Source organism: Danio rerio, chromosome 2 (assembly GCF_052040795.2).
Source record: "Danio rerio strain M-AB ecotype USA chromosome 2, GRCz13ab, whole genome shotgun sequence".
Taxonomy (NCBI): Eukaryota; Metazoa; Chordata; class Actinopteri; order Cypriniformes; family Danionidae; genus Danio; species Danio rerio.
This window is the reverse complement of record NC_141022.1, coordinates 24,357,549-24,382,570: the sequence shown is the minus strand read 5'-3', so window position 1 is coordinate 24,382,570 and position 25,022 is coordinate 24,357,549. Positions and strand designations below refer to the sequence as shown.

The following is a 25,022-nucleotide window of genomic DNA, read 5'->3' as shown; positions in this document are numbered from 1 at the left end:
TTTCTAGTTTTATTTGGTCTCAGTTAATATATCAATTAAACTAAACAAAAATAAGTATTGCTGAAGATATTTAAATCAAATTTGTAGTTTTAATGTAGAGTTTTAAATATTTTTAGTTAATGTTTCTAATTAAAAAATATTCCCAAATTACAAAAAGATTAATACATATAGAAATAATAATTTTATTACAATAATTATTTGTATTATTGTTATCATTATTTAATATTGTGATGTAAAATCTAAATAGATTTATAAATCTGATTTTTGTAGTGCAGTGAATTGTACCAAAAGTGTCACCAGTACAGAGTTGATATATACGGGGGCCATAATATATTAAATTATCAATTGTTAATTATTACACCTCATACAAAAAGGCTACCTGAAAAATATAGCAAGTAATCACTTGACACTAAAATCACATAAAATCCTCCACACACTGCTCCCCATTTACTTGTCCCCCCTACTGAGAGATAAACAAGAGAGGTAAAGCAGATGCTGATGAAGACAGCGTGTGTCACAGTGGCACATGCTGAAACAACTGGCCTCTCCATCTGTCTGACCAACAACAGCAGAGCATCGCTAAATCAGCAGCGTATGGAAAGTCAGTCAGAGGAGAACAGACGGGGTTGAGGCTCTCAAACACCTGTTTTCTCCACAGAGAGGGTTTCAGTCCTGTCCCGCACTCTAATTGGAGGCATAAGACAAGCATCGGCCCACACAAAGGGGGGATTGAGAAAACGCAAGGACCATTTGTTGCTGCTCATTTGACTGAGTTCATGTAGCTGCCATTCCAAAAGACTAGCAGAGATGGAGGACTTGTGGAGAAATGGGAGAGCACTAAATATGGCTGATGAATTGAAAACAAACCGTCATCTTAAAAGAGCTTGTTAACTCCTGACCCAATTAGCTTTAGCTGGACAGGCTGGGAGATGACCAGCTAAAACCAGCTTGACCAGCCTAGCCAAGCTGGGAGCCCAGCCAAAACCAGCTATGTCCAGCTTAAACCAGGCCTGTCAAGCTGGTTTTAGCTGGATTTAGCTGGTCATTTTCCCGTCTGGCCAAACCGCCTCTAAAACCAGACTGGTAAACCACCTAAAACCAGCCAACCAGCCTAGGCTGATTTAAGCTGGATTTTTCAGCAAGGATTTCACTTAAAAAAAAAAAAAGTATCTTATAGGATATGCATATTAATAAAACTAAGAAGATACTTCTGTATGATTTCTTTTTAAATGATAAAATATGATGATTTTAATTAAATACATTTAAATATTTGTATATTTCTATATTTATATAACATAGTATATAATTTTAAATATTTAAATTATTTAAATAAAATACTGTTTTATTTTAAACCATTGACATGGACAATATTCAAGATTTGCTATAATTAAAAAAATATTAGATTAAGGCCTCGCTTACACTAATAAGTTTCAATTTTAAAATGCCGTTTTAGAATGAAAACGATCCACGTCCACACTGGCGATTCACCTAGCATTTCCGAAATGCTCTCTGCCCACACTATACCGATGAAAATGCACATAACATGACCAGACACACACTCTGGCATGTGCTGCAACATATGCGCACACCTGACCTCCAGGCAGCCAGCGAATGCTTTGAGCACACCTCCCTAGATGAGAGCAGTTCACGTTGGAGAGTTCATCAAGGATATACCGCTGGATCTCACCTCACTATAGTTGTTAAATGTGATGTTTAATTCATCTTGTTTCTATCTAACCACTCTTTAGTTTTTTGAGTCTATTACTTGTTCTCAGGTAACATGTACTGTGGCTGAGCACAAAGATAAGTTAATATAGTCATCGTATTAATATAACCACGTACACTAATTCTGCACATATGACTGATTGCTATATTGTATAAACTTATTGTAGGTTATACTTTTATAATGGCCATTATTGATTATTACAACTGATATTCAGCAAAAAAGGTATGTTTCGTATTTTCAATGAAAATGAAAGAACGCAGTGATGTAATCGCCTTCACAGTGAAGATGACTGTCATATAAATATGCAGCACGACGTCTCAACATTTTTGGTGTCTGTTAAGTTGTTAATAATAAAATAAAAATAGGCAGTTCCTTATATCATGTTTCATTTTATTGTTAAGATAGTGCCAACGTATCCAGGGTGAAGTGAATGATGGTATAAAGCACACTGTTTCCTTTAAAGATTTACCTGATGTGTCCTCAGGAGTTTGTTTTCCATATAAAAACTTGCGAAGTCTGAACTTAAGGAAAGTATGGAAGACTGAACTTCGTGCACTTTAATATTGAGGAAAAATCAGATAGGCGAATTTCTGCAGCCACGACTCTGTTTTCAGATGTCTCCTTTTTCCCCCATCCACACTGAGACGGAGCAGCAGCGTTTTAGAACCAAATCGGTCTCTTCAGCATCTCCAAAACGCTGTTTTCAGTGCTTGAAAATTCTGCTTCTTCTGGTAGTGTGGACAGAAGGTGTAATCGTAGCAAAACTATTGCGTTTAAAAACTAAAACTTAATAGTGTAAACTGGGCCTTAAATTAGCAGCAGCATTACCAGAAGGCGTGTCTGAAGTTTTGTGCTGATGCAATCATCATAGTGATGACAACCAATCACATCCAGCTTTAATTGTTACGCACTATATAAAGATCATGAAGCACCGGGAGATTACTCACTGCAATAATAAGCTGTTTCTTCAGTTTGATGTACGGCTACTCTCTAGTGTTGCACGAATGTGATTGTGATAGTATCTGCACTAGTATATTCGCATAAAGGAATTTGATTGGTTGAAGCCTGCATTAGCGCTTAAAAGGCTTTTCAACTTCTCCTGCAAGCAACAGACCTAAACAGAATCATCAGACCCACAATTCAGGTCAGCAACCTCCATGTCACTCCATTCAAAGAGAATGAAAAGCATTAACACGTTAGCTATCTTGCTCATCAGCATCTACAAAAACATTACGTTCGCACACACTCATATGCCAGGCACGAGCAGCTGTACCTGATTCCGTCTCCCAGTGCGTCCAGCAGAGGGTGATTTGTTGGTGTTTCTGGGAGATGTTTTGGGGGTCCCAGAATCGACTCCATTGATCTGGCCCACATTCATCACAGTGCTCATCATGGAGTTGATGGAGGTCAGTTCCTCCTCTGTTCTTACGCCAACTTCATCTTCATCTGCTGCTTTGTCTGTTTCATCAAAGTCGGCTTCTGGGAATGACATGATTACTAAACAGGACATTCTTATATTTTAAAGCTTTCAACACAATGACAGCTAGTAATATCAACCATGTTGTGTTTTGTTTACACCTGTTTTAGAGCCATTCATCAGTAATTAGATGGGAAAAAAGGAAAACAGGACCAAAAATTATTGCGGAATGACCTGCAAACTTTAATACAAGGAGGAGGAGCAGACTAAAATGTCATTAATTTTTCATAATATTCCAGTTTGATTTTTATTTTTAGTCACTAAATGTCAACGTAGAACAAGCATAAAATTGTTTCCTTTCTAAGATGCGCCAAATTTCAAAATTGCATAAAGGATTTGCTCTTGAAGCATTTTTCAACCCTAGTTATTCAAATATTTCAACCTTTGAGGCAAAACCACATTTGTTTATGCTCATCAAATGTCTTTTCATTGTCGGTTTTGCACATACAGTATCTTATTAATAAATAAAAACTTATCCAAATTACAATTAAGCTCAATTTTTATGCTCATTTGTATGATTTCTGCACCTCTTGATGCTTCAATCCAGTGTTTTTATGCAACACCATAACATGTGCATAAAATAAAGTGGATAAAAAAACATATTTCTCTGGAAAATGAAAAGTTTTGGTTGTGGAAAAACATGAGAGTGAGTAATTATAGGCACAATCTTTCAGGGCAAGTGTGGCATTTTACCTTCAACAGGTTCTGGTGTACAAGTGGACGACTGACTGTTCACAGCCTCTTCTGACAAATGAGACTGTTCATTCCCATCAGCAGCACCAACACCATTGCTGATAGTCTTTTCAGGGGAGGCACTTTCCATTTCTAAAAACGGAGAACATTTATTACTCACAGAGGACTCGCAGATAACCAGCAAATGAATTTCTCTCCCTTAGCGGTTTTATCATTGCATAAATTATTACAATTAATAACGGATTTATTTCAAAGGACAAATTAGCTTTTGAGTGCAATCATGTACATTTTGTGAGTGGCATACAGAAGAACACACAACTTTATTTTCATAATGTTCAACACAATCTTTCAAGAACAGAGCAAACTATGTTGCAAACAAGCAGAGCCGATGATGATAAGGAGCATGTAATCTATTAACAACACAGGCTCAACATGAGTTAAGACTTACATTTTGTATGTTAGATAATGCAGCAAACACAAGTAAACTGACTACTGCAAACCTTTGAAAGTCACAAAGGATGACTCAATTAAATGCTTTTGCATATGAAAGGCAAACTCCTACAGTGATTCACAGCAATCAACGTCCACACCTTTTCATGGCCATTTTTTATGGTGTCTGAAACTAATTTTTTAACAACAAATGAAAGATTAGGAGACGCGGTGGAGCAGTAGGTAGTGCTGTTGCTTCATGGCAAGAATGTCGCTGGTTCGAGCCTCGGCTGGGTCAGTTAGAATTTATGTGTGGAGTTTGCATGTTCTCCCTCGATTGTAACAAGTGGTTATTTGAGTTACTGATGCCTTTCTATCAGCTGGAACCAGTCTGGCCATTCTCCTCTGGCAACAACAAGGCATTTGTGCCCACCGAACTGCGGCTTACTAGATATTTTCTCTTTTTTGGACCATTCTCTGTAAACCCTAGAGATGGTTCTGTGTGAAAATCCCAGTAGATCAGCAGTTTCTGAAATACTCAGACCAGCCCGTCTGGCACTAATAACTATGCCACCTTCAAAGTCACTTAAATCCCCTTTCTTCCCCATTCTGATGCTCGGTTTGAACTGCAGCAGTTCGTCTTGACCATGTCTACATGCCTTAAATGCATTGAGTTGCTGCCATGTGATTGGCTGATTAGAAATTTGTGTTAACGAGCAGTCGGACAGATGTACCTAATAAAGTGGTTGGTGAGTGTCTATATAAAATATGTTTTAGTGTGTGTTTGTGTCTGTATACTAGACATAAAACAAATAGCAACTTATTATAGCAGTTTCTTCTTCTCAGTGTCAGTATAGGGCTCGCTTTTAGGGTGCCCTTGAGCTGCATCCTCTGTTTAAAATAAAGCACAGGTGTATCCTAAAGGTAATATGTTAGTGGCGCAACCAAGAATGACACACATAACAAGCACAGCACTCTAATGAACGTGCAAGAAACTGTTAAATAAAGTCTTATTTTGTTTTATGCACACACAGAAAGTATTCTCGCAGCTTGATAATATTCCGATTGATCTCCTGAAGGCATAGGATCTGTTTTGAGGACGTTTCTGTCTATGGAGGACAAGCAAGCTTTTGGATTTCATCTAAAACATCTTCATTTGTATTGCAAAGATGAACAAAGGTCTCAAGGGTTTGGATTGGAACAACATTAGGGGGAGTAATTAATAACAAAATTTTTATTTTTGAGTGAACTAACCCCTTTAAAGCCTCCTCTCAAAACTATTATTTAAAAAAATCCGGAAACAGGTTAAAAGTGAATGGATTAAACCACCTGGTGTAAATGAAAATGTGTCTATAAAAAAAAAAACACATCTTAACACCAGCTCTAAACAGGCCACAGATATTACAACTTCAGCAGTATCTACACAATTATTGCGTGTTTAGAATCATAATTGTATTAATCTTACACCGACTTCAATCTTGTTTTGAACGGAGTAACTGTATTGTGTGCTGTAAAAGTGTAGACAGGAGCAGCACCGACTGTGGACTGTTGAAGGCAGCTGTGGGAGTGTGATACTACAGTGAGAGGCCCGTCCCAGTGAGGAAGGGGGTGGTGCAGGGTGAGGGTGAGGAGAAAGATGAACGGCACATACGTGACAGCAAAGGAGGAGGGGAGGCAGAGATGGAGGAAAACACTGCGAGAAAAGTGAAATGTGAGAAAAGTGTAGAGAGAGGACTGGAAAAGAAGAGAGTGGAGAAACTGGCCGCATGTTCGCACAAGAGAAGCTTGGAAGTGTATGTGTGTGTTTTTTTTTTTTTTTGCAGTAAAGAGAGGAACAGCAGGGGGGTTGGGTTGAGAGTCGAAGCAGGAAGTTGCTGTGAGACTCTTGTCTGCTGTACTCTAACCATGCGGCCCGACTGCAGTTTGTGGATGGGTGTGATCTCTGCTGAAGGGGGAGGGGAGGAAATCCCCCTCCCAGCTCCCACCATCCCAAACTCTGCTCATGTACTTGCAGTGGTTAGAAAAGTGAGGACGGAAGAATCTGATTGTCCTGAATATTACTCTGAGAGATGCACATTCTCTGCAATGTGATTCAAGTTTCGTGCGTTTTACTGTGGAAATCAACAAGGTTCAGGTGTGTCACAGATGGAAAAATCTAGAATCTGGAATATCTATTCTGAAAAATGTTATTTCTGATTTGCATGGGAAATAATTGTAATATAATATTAATAATAGCCACAATACATTACTTTGCCGTTGTTAAAAGTGATTGCATCACTCAAAACAAAGGCAAGAAAAATAAAGAATGTGCAACAGGCAATATGGCAGAATAAGTCCACACTCTAAATAAAAGAGCTACTCGCCGACTGCTAAAGTCATCCAGTTCCAATACACCCTTTGTACAACTACAATTAAAATGCAATGTTGTCGATCCAATGACTAATGTACGATGCTAAATACAGGTGTTAATGTTAAAGCTGTGACGCTATGTCTTATATATCACATGGACAAAATACAAAGTCTATCATTTCAGATTATTATTGTTTATTTTGTGCATTGTTTACAGTAATATATTTTCATAAGTATTCATTTTCGCATTATCATTCATTTATTTTCTTTTTGGCTTAGTCTCTTTATTAATCAGGGGTTGCCAGAGGAATGAACCACCAACTTGTTCAGCATATGTTTTACGATTTGGATGCCCTTCCAGCTGCAACATGAGGAGAACATGCAAACTCCACACAGATAAACAAACTGACCCAGCCAAGGGTCAAAACCTTCTTGCTTTGAGGCGATCTTGCTACCCACTGCACCACTGTGACAGCCTTTAGCATTATCATTAAACATACATTTTATTTTTACGTCGGACTTGTGATTATTAATAGTTACTTTATTTCTACATCAAACCAAACTTTTTCACAGAAATTCTATATAAATAAAAAAATATGATCACATATAAATGAGTACATTTCTGAATAAATACTTTAAAATGTGAAACAAATAGGTCCTTTACATGTTGTCAGTATAAAATCTGTTTAGTTCCATCCCAAAATACAGTACAAGAAAGTCAAGAAAACATCTCAACTGATGAGCCATTTTTTAAGTACATTGCAAAATCTCTATTATGTTTCTCTCATCGACACAAAGCTAAATGCTGCTGAAAATGTACTTTCACAAAAAAAAAATGTATCTATTAGTGTGAATGGGTTTTAAGGCCTGATGCTCAAAATTGTTAAAAAGCACCTATGATGAAAGTTATCTTTTTTAAGCTGTTTGGACACAGTAGGGCTGCTCATTTTTGGGAAAAATCATAATCACAATTATTTTGGTCATAATTGTAATTATGATTATTCAAAACGATTATCAGTTGAAGTCAAAATGATTAGCGCTCCTGAGAATTTTTTTTAATTAAATATTTCCTAAATTATGTTTAACAGAGCAACAAATTTTAACAGTATTTCCTCTAATACTTTTATTTCTGGAGAAAGACTTATTTGTTTTACTTTGGCTAGAATAAAAGCAGGTTTAAATATTTTGAAACCCATTTTAAGGTCTATAATATTAGCCCCCTTAAGCAAAATCTTTTTGATTGTCTGCAGAAGAAACTACTGTTATGACCTGCCTAATTACCCTAATTAAGCCTTTGAATCACACTTTGAATCTGAATGCTTGCATTTTGAAAAATATCTAGTCAAATATTATGTGCTGTCATCATAGCAAAGATAAAAGAAATCAGTTATTAGAAATGAGTTATTAAAACTGTTATGTTCAGAAATATTTTTTACACTAAACAGAGATTGGGGAGGAAAAGGGTTGCTAATATTCAGGAGGGCTAATACTTCTGACTTCAACTGCATATATACAGTTATTTTCCACCCCCACAAAGGAAAGAGAAATATATACAATAGACATTGTATTTTAGCTACATAAGTCTTTCAGTCCAGAGCAGTGAGGGATTTTCTACTTAAGTTGTTTGATTAATGATAAAAACAGGCGGCAGCAGGAATTGCGCGCTGTCAGTTTAATGCTTTCTCTTTCGCGTGTCTTTTGATTCTCAACTCGTTAGTTTTTTACACAAATGAGGGTTAAAATGAATAATCACTAAATACCACATTTTGACACCTATTCGACCATTAAAGTTAAGATGACTTTAGATGTGTGCGCTCTGCTCGTCTGAGTGTGTGAAAGAGACCGAATGCTGACCGCATGCTTCTGACTGTGTGTGAGCGCCGCGCACACACACACAGAAGCATGCGGCCTTTCACGCTTTTAGGAGCAACAAATGTGTACAATTGGGGTGAAACAAAATAAGCCCCTTTTTAAATTTCCTGGCATTAAAATAAAACCCCTCCCAATTTGAAGCCCACCACAATGTGATGTAGGAGTGCGGTTTCCCCACCCACCGAATTGATTGACAGCGGTATATTAACTTGTCTCCGTAGTAACATGTGTTATAATATCCACAAGATAGGACAAGCGAAAAGCAACTGAGATTAAAATATTTATTCAGCTCTCTGTGATTATCAATTATCATCAAATGTGATCAAGAATGAGTTTACAAGTTTAAAGCGATTTTAAAACAGTGCATGTTATTAAATTACAGCGATTTTACCGTCTTTATTTTATTACCACAGCCGCATGTCAGTACAATTATAAAAGAAGACGCTTCAATTTGGGTTTGTGGACGTTACATCAGGTTTATTTTGTACATTAACATAACCGATATCCATACAGCAGTGGATATTAACGTGTATCCTGTCATATTTGAGTGCAAAAACAAAGTTACGTGTGTGTGTGTTTGTGCTTGAACTTTGTAACGACATTGTGTGTGACTCATCGTTGCATCTACACAACAAATACATCAATTAATCATTGGAAAAGTTCTTACTGTAACATTTCTCACAAACGTTACGCGAGTTCTGCTTCCTTTATGTCTGTCACTGTTCTGTTTATCTGACGCAGCCGAGGCGAAGATTGAGGCACACCCTGACAGGCACATGGAAACGGTGGGCGGAGAGAACTAGCATTAAAGGCACAGGCCACAAAAACAGCTACAGTGTATTCAAAGCAGAAAATTCTAATATTCTGAAAGCTATAATATATAATCTGATGGGTGTTCTGAGCTGAAACTTTACAGACACATTCTGGAAACACAAAAGATTTCTCTAAAATTTTGAAAAAGGGGTAAAACCCTTTAATTAATGATTATACAATGAACCTACTGCATACAAGTTTAAATTCACCTTGTTACTTTCTTTCAAAAAGTGTTGTTTCCCATTGTGGAATAAAAAAAATTTGTGAAGTAGCTTCAATCCAGTTATCAGCCTCACCAATGCAGAATAAAGTGTTGCAAGCTGAGATAGCAATACAGCATAGATCCAGAGATTATCTGAGATTAATGAGCTGTTATTACCCAAGCATCTCAAGACTGAGAGGATCAGGCTTAAAGACAATAATTAATCAGCCACTTATAACGACAGATGGCCATCACAGTTAAGCATATCATCATCATATGGTTCATAAAACTAATATAATGACAAATTATCAGACATGCAGAAAATGAAACGCAGGAGGTAAACGAAATACAACGAGAACAATTGGAGAGTTACATTTTCTAAATATGTGGAATTTAGAAAAATAACAGCGATTTCAAATCTGATTTATTACTATGAGGGCTGAGCTGCTTTCCCATTTGGACTTTTTATTTTTCTGCAAAAAATATTGCGAAATGAATACAGTTTCAGAAGATGGTTTGAACATCACTATTTTATTGGTACTGTCTAACAGTATTCAGGTACAGAAATTGAATAAACACAAAGCAAAAAAGCTTTTTTTTTTTTTTACTTCGTTTTGTCTTATTTCTAGTCCAAATATTCAAAAATTTCTTAGACCAAGTAAAAATATTGTTTAGTTTTCACCGTCAGAAGAAATAAGTGAAAATTAAGAGATTTAAGAGTTTTAAGGAAATTATTTTCAAGTGGGGTAAGTGAAATAATCTTGTTTTTTGATAAGATATGTACATATTTGGACTAGAAATGAGACAAATTATTATTATTTTTTTTTTGCATAAATCATTTAAAGTCTATATAAATACAGTGATTAAATACAATTCAGTAGCTCCTGGTCAAATATAATTCAGACTGGACATTACATATCTTTGCAATGTGACTAATGCAGATCCGCACATTGCGATATTGATGGTGAAACTATATATTGTGCAGCACTATTTTCAATTATTACTCCATTCTTCATTTTTAAATGAGTTTTCATGCTGTGCTGGTGCTCAAAAAATCCTGAACATTATAATTATAATAAATATAATTTATATAAAAAACAAAAATATTTATTTAAAACAGAAACATGTTGTGAAAATATTTGCAGTCACTTTTGATCAATTTAATGTATCATTATGTATAATGTATTTATTGTATTTAATGCATGCTTTTAATAATAATAAAAAAGTTATGTTGTCGAGAACATTACCGGAGTGTTGCTACTAGGCTGCGAAAGTTTTTTGAGTGGTTTTAACATGGTGCTTATTGTTTTCATTGAATGCATCCTGGTCCATGTCAGCTATCTCCCTCCCAAGGTTGTATGATATTCGTGTCCCACAATAATACTTAATGTTTAGGCTAATATAAGTAGATCATAAAAAATAATGAGCATTAATAATAGGTGCTAGCCTTTATAAGCACTACAAATAGTTTTGGAAACATTAGACGTGAAGGACAGATAGAAAAAAAAGGAGTGCTGATGCTCCGATAGACACTGTCCAGGCTAGCACATGACCTCCTACATCTACAGGCTATAAAAGTGTCTTCGTTAATGGGAGTGTGGGGATTATATAGACCTTCCCTCCTACTGGGAACAGATAACGCTGGATAATGATGAGTCCATCTGCCCCTGACCATCACTCTCTTTACACACTCATACTTCAAGACGAACCAGCAGGATGACAGAAACCAGAAAAATAAAAAATAGGCCCATTCATAGAAACTCTGAAGCGGCTATTAGTTCTGTTCCAACTAGTGTGCGGCCCAAAGACAGCTGCCTTTAAGGCTCCAAACACATCAAAATATTTTTTTTTTCGATAAAGAGGTGTCTTTTTAAAATTGTTTTCTATTGGCAGTGAGCATTTTGAGGACTTTTGAACACCCTGTGCACCATGCGTTTTAACTACCTGCTGCACCAATACTTTAAGGAGTGCTCGGAGCACCCGCAGTTAAAAAAAAGTCAATTCATGCAAAAAAAAAAAAAAAAAAAACATGCACTCCATTAATAAGATCATTAATACAGTGGTTGCCTAGCAACATAAAAATTACTGCACACTGCTCTTTTGCTACAGCCAAGATAAAGAAAATGTGGTCGTGTGCCTCACGTTTTCAGAACTGAAAGTACATACAGTATGGTGTGATCTGTCCCTAAACCCTGGTTTGGACTCAGGGCTTGACATTAACTTTTTTGATCACCAGCCACTGTGGCTAGTAGATTTCCAACATTACTAGCCACTCGCCATCTTCACTAGCCACACTTTTTTTTTTTTGGTAAAATATATTTTCTATGCATAAATATGACTTCCTCATTCAAATTTTGCCTCCTTATTCATTTCACTATTTGTGTGCGTCTTGTATGAGCTGCTCAATGTGCATGAGCAAATGGGTTGTCGCATTGCAATTAGTTTTTATTCCACATGACTTGTCAGGCCAATTTTATCTACATTTTATCTCTGACCACACAGAAAATAAAAATGTATTTCTTAGCCACAAATTTTAAATGTGTCAAAACAAGCAAAATATAGCTGTATGCATAAATGCACCTTTTAATTCAACCACTGATCATTAAACAAAATGTTACATTTAAAAAATAACTATTGTCATGTATCTAAAATATGCACAGTAATCTGTCCTGGCTGAAGGTCCCAGAGCACCAGTTAATTACACATAAATGGGGAGTTAATCTCATATTAAAGCAATGTTATTGTAAAAAAAAAAGAAAAAAAAAGAAAGATAATTAAACTATATTAATAAAAGGTAACTGTAGGCAAAAAAGCAGGTGAAAAGAAACTGTTCAGATACTGTGAGTGATAATAAAAGGATGATCATGTGCGCACGGTTAATCTTAGGCCTGCTAATCTGTTTAAAGAATAATTAAAACAAAAGCAGGTACCATTGTTGCTTACAAAAATATGTTTTTTATATACATATTTGAGCTCTTGAAAGCAGCAGGACTGTGGCTGCACGATCATTGCTTTTTGTCTATTCTACTTCAAAGCGAACCGATTGCAGCAGTTTTGTTTTCTCAAGGCATGGTTGCTTCGCACAAGTAAACGGGAGCGCGTGCTCTTTTTAACAGTCGTGCACATCACATCACCTGTGTGTGCAAGTGATCATCCTCTCATTCGGTATTCACCTGCTTTCTTTTGCTCGAGCGAACAGTTTTTTTTGTCAGTCGTATTGCTACTCGATTCTAAGATCACATTTGCACCAATATTGGGCCCTGCTTATTGTCAAATTCTGCTTTTAAGAAAACTACCATTTAAACATAAATTGGCGAGTGATTGCTGTGACCCACGGCACATGCCCTGCGCGTTTCTGTGCATTTATACTTCCGGGTTCTGTTTGTGTTGCTTTGAAATAACTTCCGAAACACTGGCTGGCACTTTTTATGTTTCCCTGTGTCAAGTGTCTTTGCAGGTGTTTTGTTTTTTTTCTGAATGCTACTCTGAAGTAGCTATAACTCGCTCATTCAGAGGTGGGAACCGGCAAACGTGCAACAACTTTAATCATAAGGTAAACACAAAACAAAAGTTTCTATCTAGAGCTCTTTTATGGGACTAGCTCCAACGTGCTCACGCTGCTCTCCCCCCCAGCTCACACTCGACAGCGATACCAAGCCGACCAATCACAGAGCTTGCGCTACGTGTCGTTGTGATGCGAAGTTACATTTTTTAAGAGGTGCACGTCAGCGTCAGCCACGGCGAGGGGTATGCAGTCTTAAAGCAACGTTGAAATTGTTAATTAAATAAAAGCTTAATTGAAGCATGTACATTTCGCAAAAAACTAAACAAAACAACAACAAAAAAACCTGTGATATAATTGCAATAAAAGTTTTTTTTAAAGGGTTTTCTTCTGTTACTGCAGTAATAAAAAATTTTTTTGTGATATTTCAGTGAATTTCTCATTGACTGTTAAAAAAGTAGTGCTGGGCAAAGACTAATCGCATCCAAAATAAAAGTTTGTAATATATGCGTGTTTGTTATATATGTGTATACATATAAGTGCTACATATACAGACATAATAACAAATTTAAATTTACATATAGTTTGTACAAATATATTTTATATCTAAATTCTCAAATATATGCATGCCTGTGTGTATTTATATACAAATAATAAATTTACACAGTACACATATATATTATGTCAAAACAAACTTTAGATGTGATTAATTGTGATAAATTTTTGCCCAGTACTAATTTATATAGAATCCAGTTTCAGAATTGCCATGTGGCATCTGGCTTAAGGTTAGCAAAATGATGGAAAATGTCAACTAGTGGTTTAAACTAGTTAGTGTTTAGTGTAACAATGAGTAAATAATTGTAATAAATTATACATGTCTTGTATATTATTCTATAAAATGCTTAAATTACTACACGCAAATATTGGAGAAAATATTACATGCATAATTAAACTGAACTACATTTACCTTTAATCCAATATCTAATGCAAATTAACTATGCACTAACTAACAATTCTCTGACTTGCGCCATCTTGATTTGTTTAGTTTTTTTTGTTTAAATAGGACTGAATTCTAGGATGGCCCCACTAGGTTTGGGAGCAGAGCAATAAACTCTGTCAGTTCCCAAGGATAACCCCCATACTGCATGAATGCTCACAGCAGATTTATGCTTTCATTCAGAGCGCTCTTGACCATTTTGTTCCTCTTTTCGTTCATAAGTACACAGAGCGATGGAAAGTCTGACCCCCCACCCCTTCCCATCACCGCTCCACCAGAGAGAAAGTGGGGAACTTGTGCATTTCCTGTTTGGTGCTGTGGCTGGGAAGTTCAAGGAATGCTGAGCCATTCTTCTCCTTTGCTTCCTCTCCCCTGTTCTTCCCTGTCATCATCCTCCATCTTAAAGGCTTTCCTCCATCTCACTTACTCCCATCTTCACACGAGTCTCTAGTCTCTTTTTTGCATCTTGATCTACAACACCCTTTCGTGCCATCAAAATAGACATTCCCAACTGATATATACAAGCTAAGGACTTTTTTAATAGACTTAACAGAAAAGTTCACCTACTGTAAAAATATCAATTCAGTCATTATTCAAACCTACAGTGCAGGACTTTTGCAAACTGTCCAAAATGGTTCAGTGTTGTTTGGCACACAAACATCCTCCACATGTGTTTCACACATTCAAAAAGTAAGACAGCTTTTTAATAACATGACGGTGAGTAAACGATGACAGCATTTTTAATTGGTTAAACAACACTTGCTGACTGTCCACTCAGCATCTTTACACGGACATACAATGATAGTTTTATGTACACTTTTTTTACATTTAGTTTGCAGTATGTTGTAGCCTGAAGTGAGAAAAGTCACAGATAATCATGAAAAATAGGGCTGCACAATTTTCACAAGATTCAGCATGGATATCGCATTCGCAACACTGTTAATAATTTACTGTAGAATTCACAGTGCCTTAATGGCAGCAGTTCGACAGTAACTTACTGTAAATCCATTACAGGAGAAATACTGTATTTACATTTACAGCACCATTTTTACAATATATCATTACTGTAAAATACAGTTATTTTCATAATGCAACTTTAATAATGCATTTATTTAAAGGTGCCTATCTTGACACTTAAGGTCACTGAACCAAATACTATAATCTGTGCCTCATTTCAGAGGCTGCATCCTTCGAAGGATGCAGACTTCAAAGGTGAGTCAATCTAGCCTACAGAGAAATGATCTCGCCACCAGGCAATCGAAACAGCGGCTGTTAATACGCGCTGATAAAATTTGTAATGCCTTTTTTCAAAGTGATTTTAATACTTATTTTAAGCAATCTGAAGGCAAAACTAGGTTTACAGAAGCTGGAAATATATTTCCTTTGATCCTCACATGTACACATAAACATGTAAACTGTCTATAAAATCACTCTTTAGTAAGACATGTCGTATTCTTTTTGTTTTTTAACATGTGTTTAGATATCAAAATAAACAAAACTTAATTCATACATTTAAACCAGAGTTTTCTTTTAAAAGCATCCTGCCGTTATCAGCACGCAATGAATCTTGGGACGTTCGAGGCCGCAAAGGATCCACCCGGTGTGTACTTCATTACCTGGAAAACGAAGGAGGCATTTTGAGGCTGCGTTTAAAGGAGCCTTCGAATTTTTTGAAATGATACAGCCTTGGTCGTGTCGCTATGACACAGCGCACTTCGATTGCATCCTTCGGAGGATGCAGCCTCTGAAATGAGACAGTATAGAATACACAAGACTTGTCACTCCTATCTTTTTGTATAGGGAAAAGGGTAACTGTCAATATGGTGAATAAAGCCCCGCCTACTAGTACAGAAGCCAATCATCAATTAATATTGGCTGAATAAAGCCCGCCTTCTAGTACAGAAGCCAATCATCAATTAAGGGCCTACTCACACTATACCATCCGTACCGTGCCCAGGCCCGTTTCCCGGATCGTTTGAGAAGTGTGAGTGCACTGAATCGGGCTCAAGCACGGTTCACTTGGCCGGCCCTGACCCGGTTGGAAGAGGTGTGCCTGAGCGCGGATCACTTGGGCTTTGGCGCGGTACGCTTGTGTGTGAGTGCTAAACGCGCCAAAGCCCGAAACTGAAAGCGAGACGTGACTTTTAAGGGGTTGTTTCATATGGATTTATTAATCATTCTTACTGTTCAGTGATCGCAAATCACTGAACGCAAAGTGATCTGCCGTAGTTTATTAAAGACGCAAACCCCTCACTGCACGTCAGCTGCACGCCTTCAGCAGACCTCCTCATTCCTGCAGCACGAGAGCTTTATGATTGTTTATGAGCGCCAAAAGTGGCGGATCTGTCTGGTGAAATACGTGACTGCGTGTCACCGCATCCCTAAGGACTGTTTGGCGAAATATTTGACTGCATGTCAATGCATATCAAACGACTGAAAAGATATAACAAGAGAATGACTAGTAAAAACTCAGAGATATCTCTAATTACAATTGTTACTAGTCAAAATTCATTTGGAGATATCTGCAAATATTTTTCGATGGAAATCAATGGAGGAATATGACTAGTCATAATATATTTGCAGATATCTCCAATCTGATTTCGTACAATTGTAATTGCAGATATCTCTAATTGTCATTCTGAGTAGTGGAATTATAATTATGACTAGTCAAAATATAATTACAGATCTCTAAATATATTTATGGAGTCAGAACAAAGATTTAAATACTAAAAAGGCTTGCCATAGAGAGCGCTTCTCACAGAACAGAGCAGCAGCGATGACGTAAGCGTGCCGAGGCCCGATATGGTGTGAGCGCAGGCCGTCGGGGGAGACGGGAGGGGGGACAAGCGTGCTTTGGCCCGGTTCGAGGCAACTGTACCTAGTGTGAGTACGGCCTAATATAGGGTAAATAAAGCCCGCCTTCTAGTACAGAAGCCAATCATCAATTAATATAGGGTGAATAAAGCCCACCTACTAGTACAAAAGCCAATCATCAATTAATATAGGGTGAATAAAGCCCGCCTACTAGTACAAAAGCCAATCATCAATTAATATAGGGTGAATAAAGCCCGCCTACTAGTACAGAAGCCAATCATCGATCGCTATAGACTGAAGACACTCTGGGGAAGAGGTTTAGAGTTTCTGCAGCTTTTGTGTAATTTGGAAGTTTAGAAATGAAACTAAAGACACAGTTGCTGTTTAATTTTGTTGGTGATTTCTAATATGAAATTTAATCATAAGCTTGGCAAGCAGTTTTGGAGGATTTGATGTTTCCCTATTCAAACAAAATGCTCAAGATGCGTTTTAAAAAGAGCCGCCGAGTGAAATGACTTGCCTTAAAGGGACTTTGACTGTACAGGACAGTCAGTTCAAATAAAAAAAACACAATAAAAGTCAATAGAATACAATACACATTTTAAAAAAGTGCAGTTGAGATAAAGAGATTAGGCCTTTATAAACAGATGTGTTTTGAGTTTGGATTTAAATTGTAAAAAAGAGTTTATATTATGGAGATCAAGAGGAAGTGAATTCCAAAGCTGAAGGCTCTGCTGATCATGGTGACAAGGCAGACAGAGGGGAACAGTGAGGTGAATGGAAGAAGACCTGAGTGTTTGTGAAGGTGTGGCAATATGAACAAGACCAGTAAGGTATGGAGGAGCAAGATTGTGGATGGCTTTAAAAGTGAGAAGTATTTTATAATCAATTCTGAAAAAGATGGAAAGCCAGTGAAGCTGTTGTAGAATGGGTGTGATGTGACAAATAGTTTTTTTTTTTTAGATAATACAGGCTGAAACTTTAAAATACAGTAACCTACTGCATAACTGTGCTACAGTAAAATTCAGTTCGCATTACAGTTAACAGCAAGTAGTCATATCGCATGATAAATGTTGAGTCTGAATTATAATTTATCATTTGATGTGTTTTTGAGGCCTGTGGCTGATTTAAAATGCACTCAGACATAAGAAATTGTACCGTTTGTCCATTAATAGTGATTAATTGTTTTTATTTCATTCATTTAATTTGCTTCAGCTTAATCAATGGTCACTACTGCGGAATGAACCAGCCAACTTATTCAGCATGTTTTACACAGCAGATGCCCTTCTAGATGCAACCCAGTACTGGGAAAAACCCATACAGTCTAATCTTCACACTCATACACTACAGCCAATTTAGTTTATTTAATTCACCTATAGCGCATGTCTTTGGACTGTGGGGGAAACTGGAGGAAACCTACGCAAACATGGGGAGAACATGCAAACTCCATACAGAAATGCCAACTGACCCAGCTGGAACTTAAACCAGCAATCTTTTTGCTGTTAAGCAACAGTGCTAACCACTGAGCTCACCTGTAATGGTTTTTACAGAATTTTTACAATTTGTATTATTTAATTACTGTATCTGAATACTGTATTTATGTATGCTTATAGATTGTTTATTCGATTTTATTCGATTATCATTAGTCATTATTTTAATGATGATTGAGAGAAATTTTATTCAGTGTAACAATAGATTATAAACCAAAACATCTTGTCAGGCAAATTTACAGCATGAACTATTAGATGAAATATTATTGTAGTATTACATATTAGAAAATTTTCAAAGTCTTCAAATTACAATATCACAGTGCAGCACCAAAATACTCATCCATTGTCACATTTCAACTTTAAACTGTGCAATCATCCTTTAAACTACATTTTATTCATTTAATAATTTAAAAAAATTATTATGATCACTGCAGTAAACAAAAATCATGATGCAGACACCAAAATAGCCAGTCCGGTATTTGACCCAACATAACAGTTATTAAAAGGTTTTTACTCCACAATTTTGTACTTTGGATAAAGAGTTCTGGGGTGCAGTGGGTAGGGCTGTCGCGCCTCACAGCAAGAAGGTTGCTAGTTCGAGCCTCAGCTGGGTCAGTTGGCATTTCTGTGTGGAGTTTGCATGTTCTCCCCATGTTCACATGGGTTTACTCGGGGTGATCCGGTTTCCCCCACAGTCCAAACACATGTACAGGTGAATTGGGTAAGCTAAAATTGTCCATAGTGTATGTGTGTGAATGAGAGTGTGTGGGTGTACCCCAGTGATGGGTTGCAGCTGGAAGGCATATGCTGTGTAAAACATATGCTGGATAAGTTGGCGGTTCATTCCACTGTGGCAACCCCTGATTAATAAAGGGACTAAGCCGAAAAGAAAATGAATGAATGAATAAAGAGTTCTGTTAATGGCCTGACGTGAATTAAACACCTATGCTGCATCCTCTCACATGCACACATGAACAAACACACACAAGTTGGTATTGAAGGTTTACAGGGACTCTCTATAGGTGTAATATATTTTATACAGTAAAAAGGCTTAATACATGGCCCTACCCCTAAATCCAACCCTCACAGGAAACCTGTGGCAAAATTTGAATGTCAAAAGGTCCTGTTAAGTATGATTATGAAGCGTTTTGAATTACAAGGGCATCAGGCATGTCTTCCTAGACCTCTGTATTAAAGTACAACTATGTCATACCCATGTCATTATACAAAAAACTTCTTGAAATACATTCAAAGCCAGTATATACACACACATACACACACACCAACACACACACAGATAAACATGCTGAGAAGAGTCAGTAGTGTCAGGTGTCTTTTGCACATTTACCCATTTTAAGGTCTGAGCTAAACGTGTCACAGGGTCATGGAGCCACCGGTTCACAGGCACAGGATGAGGGACAGCGACCTCTGCTCATTCTGAAAGAAAGCAAAACACAAACCAACACACCATTACTACACACAAAGAAAACGTTACCCCGCAAGAAAGCTGTATACACAAGCCTAGTGTTACCTTTATAAAAACACACATTAATACACACACACTAGAGTCAGACGATGCCGAGCCGCTGAGTAAGCATGAACATGAATGCGAGGTGTTTCCCCCTTTGGGATTAAATATCGGGATATTTTTGCTCTTTTTCTTAAGGTCTTTATCTATTATATTATTTAACAGAGGCATGCAATAAATCATCATATAGTATGACTAGGCCAACATGGAATCAGATTTTTACAGATTTTTCAGCCCATCATTAAGTCTATTTATTTACTTATCTGAATGTGTAAATATATATTTTTTCAAATTTTAAATAATTTCAGTAATTTTAATCAATAATAATGGATTTAAAATACAGTTTGTAAAGTAGTATTTTCTGTCTTTTAGCAAATATATATATATATAGAGAGACGGCGAGGCAGTGGCGCAGAAGGTAGTGCTGTCTCACAGCAAGAAGGTCGCTGGGTCGAACCTCGGCTCAGTTGGCGTTTCTGTGTGGAGTTTGCATGTTCTCCCTGCCTGCGAGTGGGTTTCCTCCGAGTGCTCCGGTTTCCCCCACAGTCCAAAGACATGCGATACAGGTGAATTGGGTAAGCTAAATTGTCCGTAGTGTATGAGTGTGTGTGTGGATGTTTCCCAGACATGGGTTTCAGCTGGAAGGGCATCCGCTGCGTAAAAACTTGCTGGATAAGTTGGCGGTTTATTCCGCTGTGGCGACCCCGGAATAATAAAGGGACTAAGCCGACAAGAAAATGAATGAATGAATGAATGAATGAATATATAGAGACTTGCTTTATTCACCAAAAGCAATTTATAAACCTTAAATTTAAGTTAGCAAGGCATAATTTTTTTTATTTTAGGTGGAAGGTTTTCAGTTACTACACTTTCAAAAAACATTCCGCATAATTATCAACAGATTTAAAATTCTGTGCAGAAATAGCATAAAATGTCAGTAGTTTTTGTCTTTGTTGACAACTATCTTCCTAAAATAAAGAGTTCACACTTGGCCAGAGAAAATACAAAGCAATTATAATTATTCATCATTTCAGTTTAAGTTTTATCACTTTTTTAGCAATTAACCTAATTAGTCACCTTAAGAATTCTAATTAAACAGGTAGATGTTAAATCAAATATAAAACATCAACAAATGGTACACTTTACATAAGCAATAATTAATTTCAGAAATATTTTGTGCAAGCAGAAACTGAATCAAAAGCCCAAGGATGTGTCTGAAATCACATACTTCCATACTACATAGTATGCGAGCAGAGTAGTATGTCTGAATTCATAGAATTAAAAAAAAACATTATGTGAGAAGTACCCGGATGACAAAAGTCCTGATTACAGTTACTAAAGTCAATCTAATTGCATTACTTACGTTACAACTATAGGTTTTAGAAGAAAAAATATGTGTATTAAATCATGTTATCTGCTGCAACTTGAGTTAATAAGCATGCACTTTTAAATGGCCAGAGAATGCGAGCTGAAAAGGCTGCAATTGAGAGTGGCTTCTTCTTCAAGTGTAAATACAAACATTACTTTGACTTCATTGTGCGTAAAAACAAAAACATTGCTGTGAATACAGTCATGAAAGAGGACACCGGCGCCCAACAACATAGCGGCCCATTTCAGCCTAAACAGGCTAGATTGAAATTTTTTGATCAGGATTGGGAATGCTTATGAGGCCGTTCACATTTCATGTCTTTTGCGCGTGCGCATATTGGGAGCGCATATTGCACACACTCGCATTTCCCAGGCGCACCCAAAACTGCAAGTCACGCGACAAGAACTGAAAGATCAGCTTCATACTTTGGAATATACACATTTAGGTAGACTTATTACCTCAGACAAACACATAACACCCATACGCTGCAGTGCCTTGCCATACTATGGATGTCAGTGGTTACAGGTATCCAGTTTTTTTCTTCTGTGTTAAAAAATGACAAACAGGATTGGAAAAGTGAATAATGAGAGAATTTTAAGTTTTGGGTGATTTCTTTGAGTCTTTTGAATTTGTCAGGCTACTGTGATCAACCCATTGTAATGTTTTTCAGCGAATATTAAATTACTGAAAGTTTCATTAGTATTTTATAGGTATATTTTATATGTTTTAAAAGTAACTTCAAAGTAAAGTACTTAGTAATCTGATTACTTTTTACATGAAGTAATTAGTAATGTAATCAGATTACAATTTTCCAATAGTAATCATTCATTTGTAATGTATTACTTTCCTAAAGTAACTTACCCAACACTGCTCATATTGTATAGAATGTACTTTACTAACAGTCGAGTAGTAAATTCTAATTCAATCGCAGACTGAGTAGTACGCGGTTTCGGACCCAGCCCAAGTGAAGACTGAATGTGCATTCAAAGGCAATTCCATCATCCTGCATTATATTCAAAGCAGCTCCATGATGTATGCATTATAACGTATGAATTTCAACGATGCCTTAAAAAACTGAAATCCGTAACCTGATGCATCCTGTTCAGACTGCTATACTGTCGCCTTACATTACCACAATGTAATGGCAGCCTTTGCGATTGAAAATTTTTTGTATAATATTGCAATGTTAGTGCAAATGAAATGAACTCAGCCCTACTTCAAGCTAGCAACGGGAAGAGAAGGCAACCTAAAAAGGCCACAAGAGAAACACTGCATCACTTCAGATGCGCTGTTAGAAGTGTAAAGGTAACAGGAGAGATCCAGCCCCGGGCCTCTTGTTCAGCTGGTAAACTGAAACGGCCTGCCATCACATAACACAAAGTCACACACACTGCCAAGTTTCCTTTCTGGTGAGAGCAGGAGGCCGTATGGAGCTTTGCTACCGCATATCACAGCCGCCACTATTAGACGAGCCAGGAACAAAAGCAGAAATGAGAGCGTGAGGATGAGAGTATAGATGACGTTATGGAGATGGATGGCAGGCAGATGGATGGAGCTTAGGCATGTCATGATGCACAAAACAGGCTTATTTCAAATTATCCAGTCAGGAAAAAAAAACATATGTTGGTTTGACAGTCTTTCACGTGATAGACACTAATAAAGTAGATTCGAGAGCAATGGGTGGACATTTTACAGCAAAGTTAATGTGTTGTGGCGTGAAGCAGCAAATAAGAGTAATACAAGCTAAGTTCACAGTAGTTTTTTTTATTTTGGAATTTGGTTTTGAGTCTCAGAAATTTTTCAAATAAGGTCCCTCAGCCCCTCCAAAGAGTGTCTTCAGAATTTGTAGGTTTCATTCTTTCATTGTCCTTTGGCTCAGTCCCTTTCTTCATCAGGGGTCGCTACAGTGGAATGAACCGCCAGCTTATTCAGCAAATGTTTTACACAGCAGATGCCCTTCCAGCTGCAACCAAGCACTGGGATACACCCATACATTCTCCCATTCACACACATACACTACGGACAATTTAGTTAATTCAATTCACCTGCACTGAATGTCTTTGGACTGTGGGGGAAATCAAAGCACCCCAAGGAAACCTATGCCAACACGGGGTGAACATGCAAACGCCACAGAGAAATGACAACTGACCCAGCTGGGACTCGTACCAGCAACCTTTTTGCTGTGAGGGGACAGTTCTAACCACTGAGGCACTGTGTCGCCCAATTGTAGGTTTGGTTTGATTAAAGATATTCTGTTGTAATCGCTCTGTTAGAGTAGTTTATTTAATTATTTATACTTCTGCATCTACAGACATGCCTTGTATAGACTTCACCATACCCTGACACACACCTCTTGAAAAACGTAACTGCAAGTTGCAACAACCCAGAGAGCAAGGTCTGTGATTGGCTAGCTTGGTAGATGTAATGAGTGTAGGCGGGGCTGAGATCAAGGCTGGTGGAGCAGGGAACGTTTATTAAATGTCGAGTCCCACAGAGGTACTCCAAAAGGATGCTTTTGTTCAGTGTGTATTTTGTGAATGACGTTGATGAACATTTGCTAGTCCCAGTCTTTTTCTTCCTTGAATGAAAGAGTTTGGACTAATGTTACATTAGTACACTGAAAAAAATTAAGTTTGCTGTTTGTTCAAACTACTAATTTAAAATTAGCTTAAACAACACAATTTGAGGGGGGTGGGGGCAGTTTTTTATGTTCAATCCACTTATTCCTTTTATAAAAATCCAGGGTTTCTGCTGGTTTCACACAGTAAAATTTAGGACTTTCACACTTGGTCAAACTTGGTTCGATTGTCTCCCTCGGCTGGTTTGTGTTCACACTTCTCACCATCTTTTTTTTGCATTTTGCATTTTTTTTTTTGCTGCTGTTTTTTGCACAGGTGTTTCTAGGTGACGGCCATGAAAGCAAAGCACCAAAATGCTGGTGTGAAAGCACACTTAAAGACCTTTTTTTAAGACCATGAAGAATTAAATTTCAGACTTTTATAGGGCTGATTGCTTAAGATTTTATAATGGCGCATAATGAAAAAATACGTACTTGCCCTATCAAAAAATAATTCTAATTACTTATTTCTTAGCCTCATATTTTAAATGTTGTGTCAAAACAAGCAGACCCTAGTTATATGCATATATTTTTGCAACATAACTATTAAACATAATTAACAACATATTTAAACTATTTGAAAAATAAATGTATGCACAAAACAGACCTGTAGCCAGCCTGGTGAAATATGCGGTTCTGTTTTCTCAAAAAGTGGACCCTTTTTGCAGTTGTACTCCTCATTTGCGTAAAAGTTACCAGTAAAAAAGAAAATGCAGTAGTGAAAGAGGACTTCTCTTACGTCAGATTGTAAAATAAAAATATTTGTTAACATTGGCCAAAACTGATTAGCTAATTTCACACCAAAGTGAAAAACTGATCGAGGTTTCTGCTTGGTCTTAAAGCCTTTTTAGGAAAATAAAATAGGAAAAATGATCTCATGTATGGGACAAATTCTGGACCTTTGTCAGTGAGGGGTGGACTTTGCCTACGGGCCTGCAATTGATTGTGTAGCTTTACATAAAGAGAAGAAAACTAACACCCGTCTACATTTAAGTCCTACAAGACAATGTTTTAATTAATTTAACACTTTTTATAGCCTAAAATTTAGCTTTTGAAATTTAAGAAATGTAAAAAAAAAATGTAAGAACCCGCGGATACCCTGAAATCAATTGTGTAACCCAGCATTTTTATCTAGAGTTTCACA

The 25,022-nt window shown here is 37.0% G+C and overlaps 1 protein-coding gene across 2 annotated transcripts in view; it reads right to left on the bottom strand.

The window, feature by feature from the left end:
• Positions 1-25,022, bottom strand: part of rreb1b (ras responsive element binding protein 1b) — a 63,229-nt gene that overhangs the window by 13,772 nt on the left and 24,435 nt on the right. The window contains exons 2-4 of one of the 2 annotated variants that reach the window (XM_087240740.1): positions 19,713-19,801; positions 3,897-4,028; positions 3,000-3,205 (exon numbers count right to left, since the gene is read on the bottom strand). In XM_087240740.1, the coding sequence (XP_087096866.1) occupies positions 3,000-3,205; positions 3,897-4,028; positions 19,713-19,716 (342 nt within the window). In that variant the 5' untranslated portion in view covers positions 19,717-19,801. The remainder of the gene's footprint in view (positions 1-2,999; positions 3,206-3,896; positions 4,029-19,712; positions 19,802-25,022) is intronic. The other variant, XM_087240741.1, reaches the window with a different exon arrangement.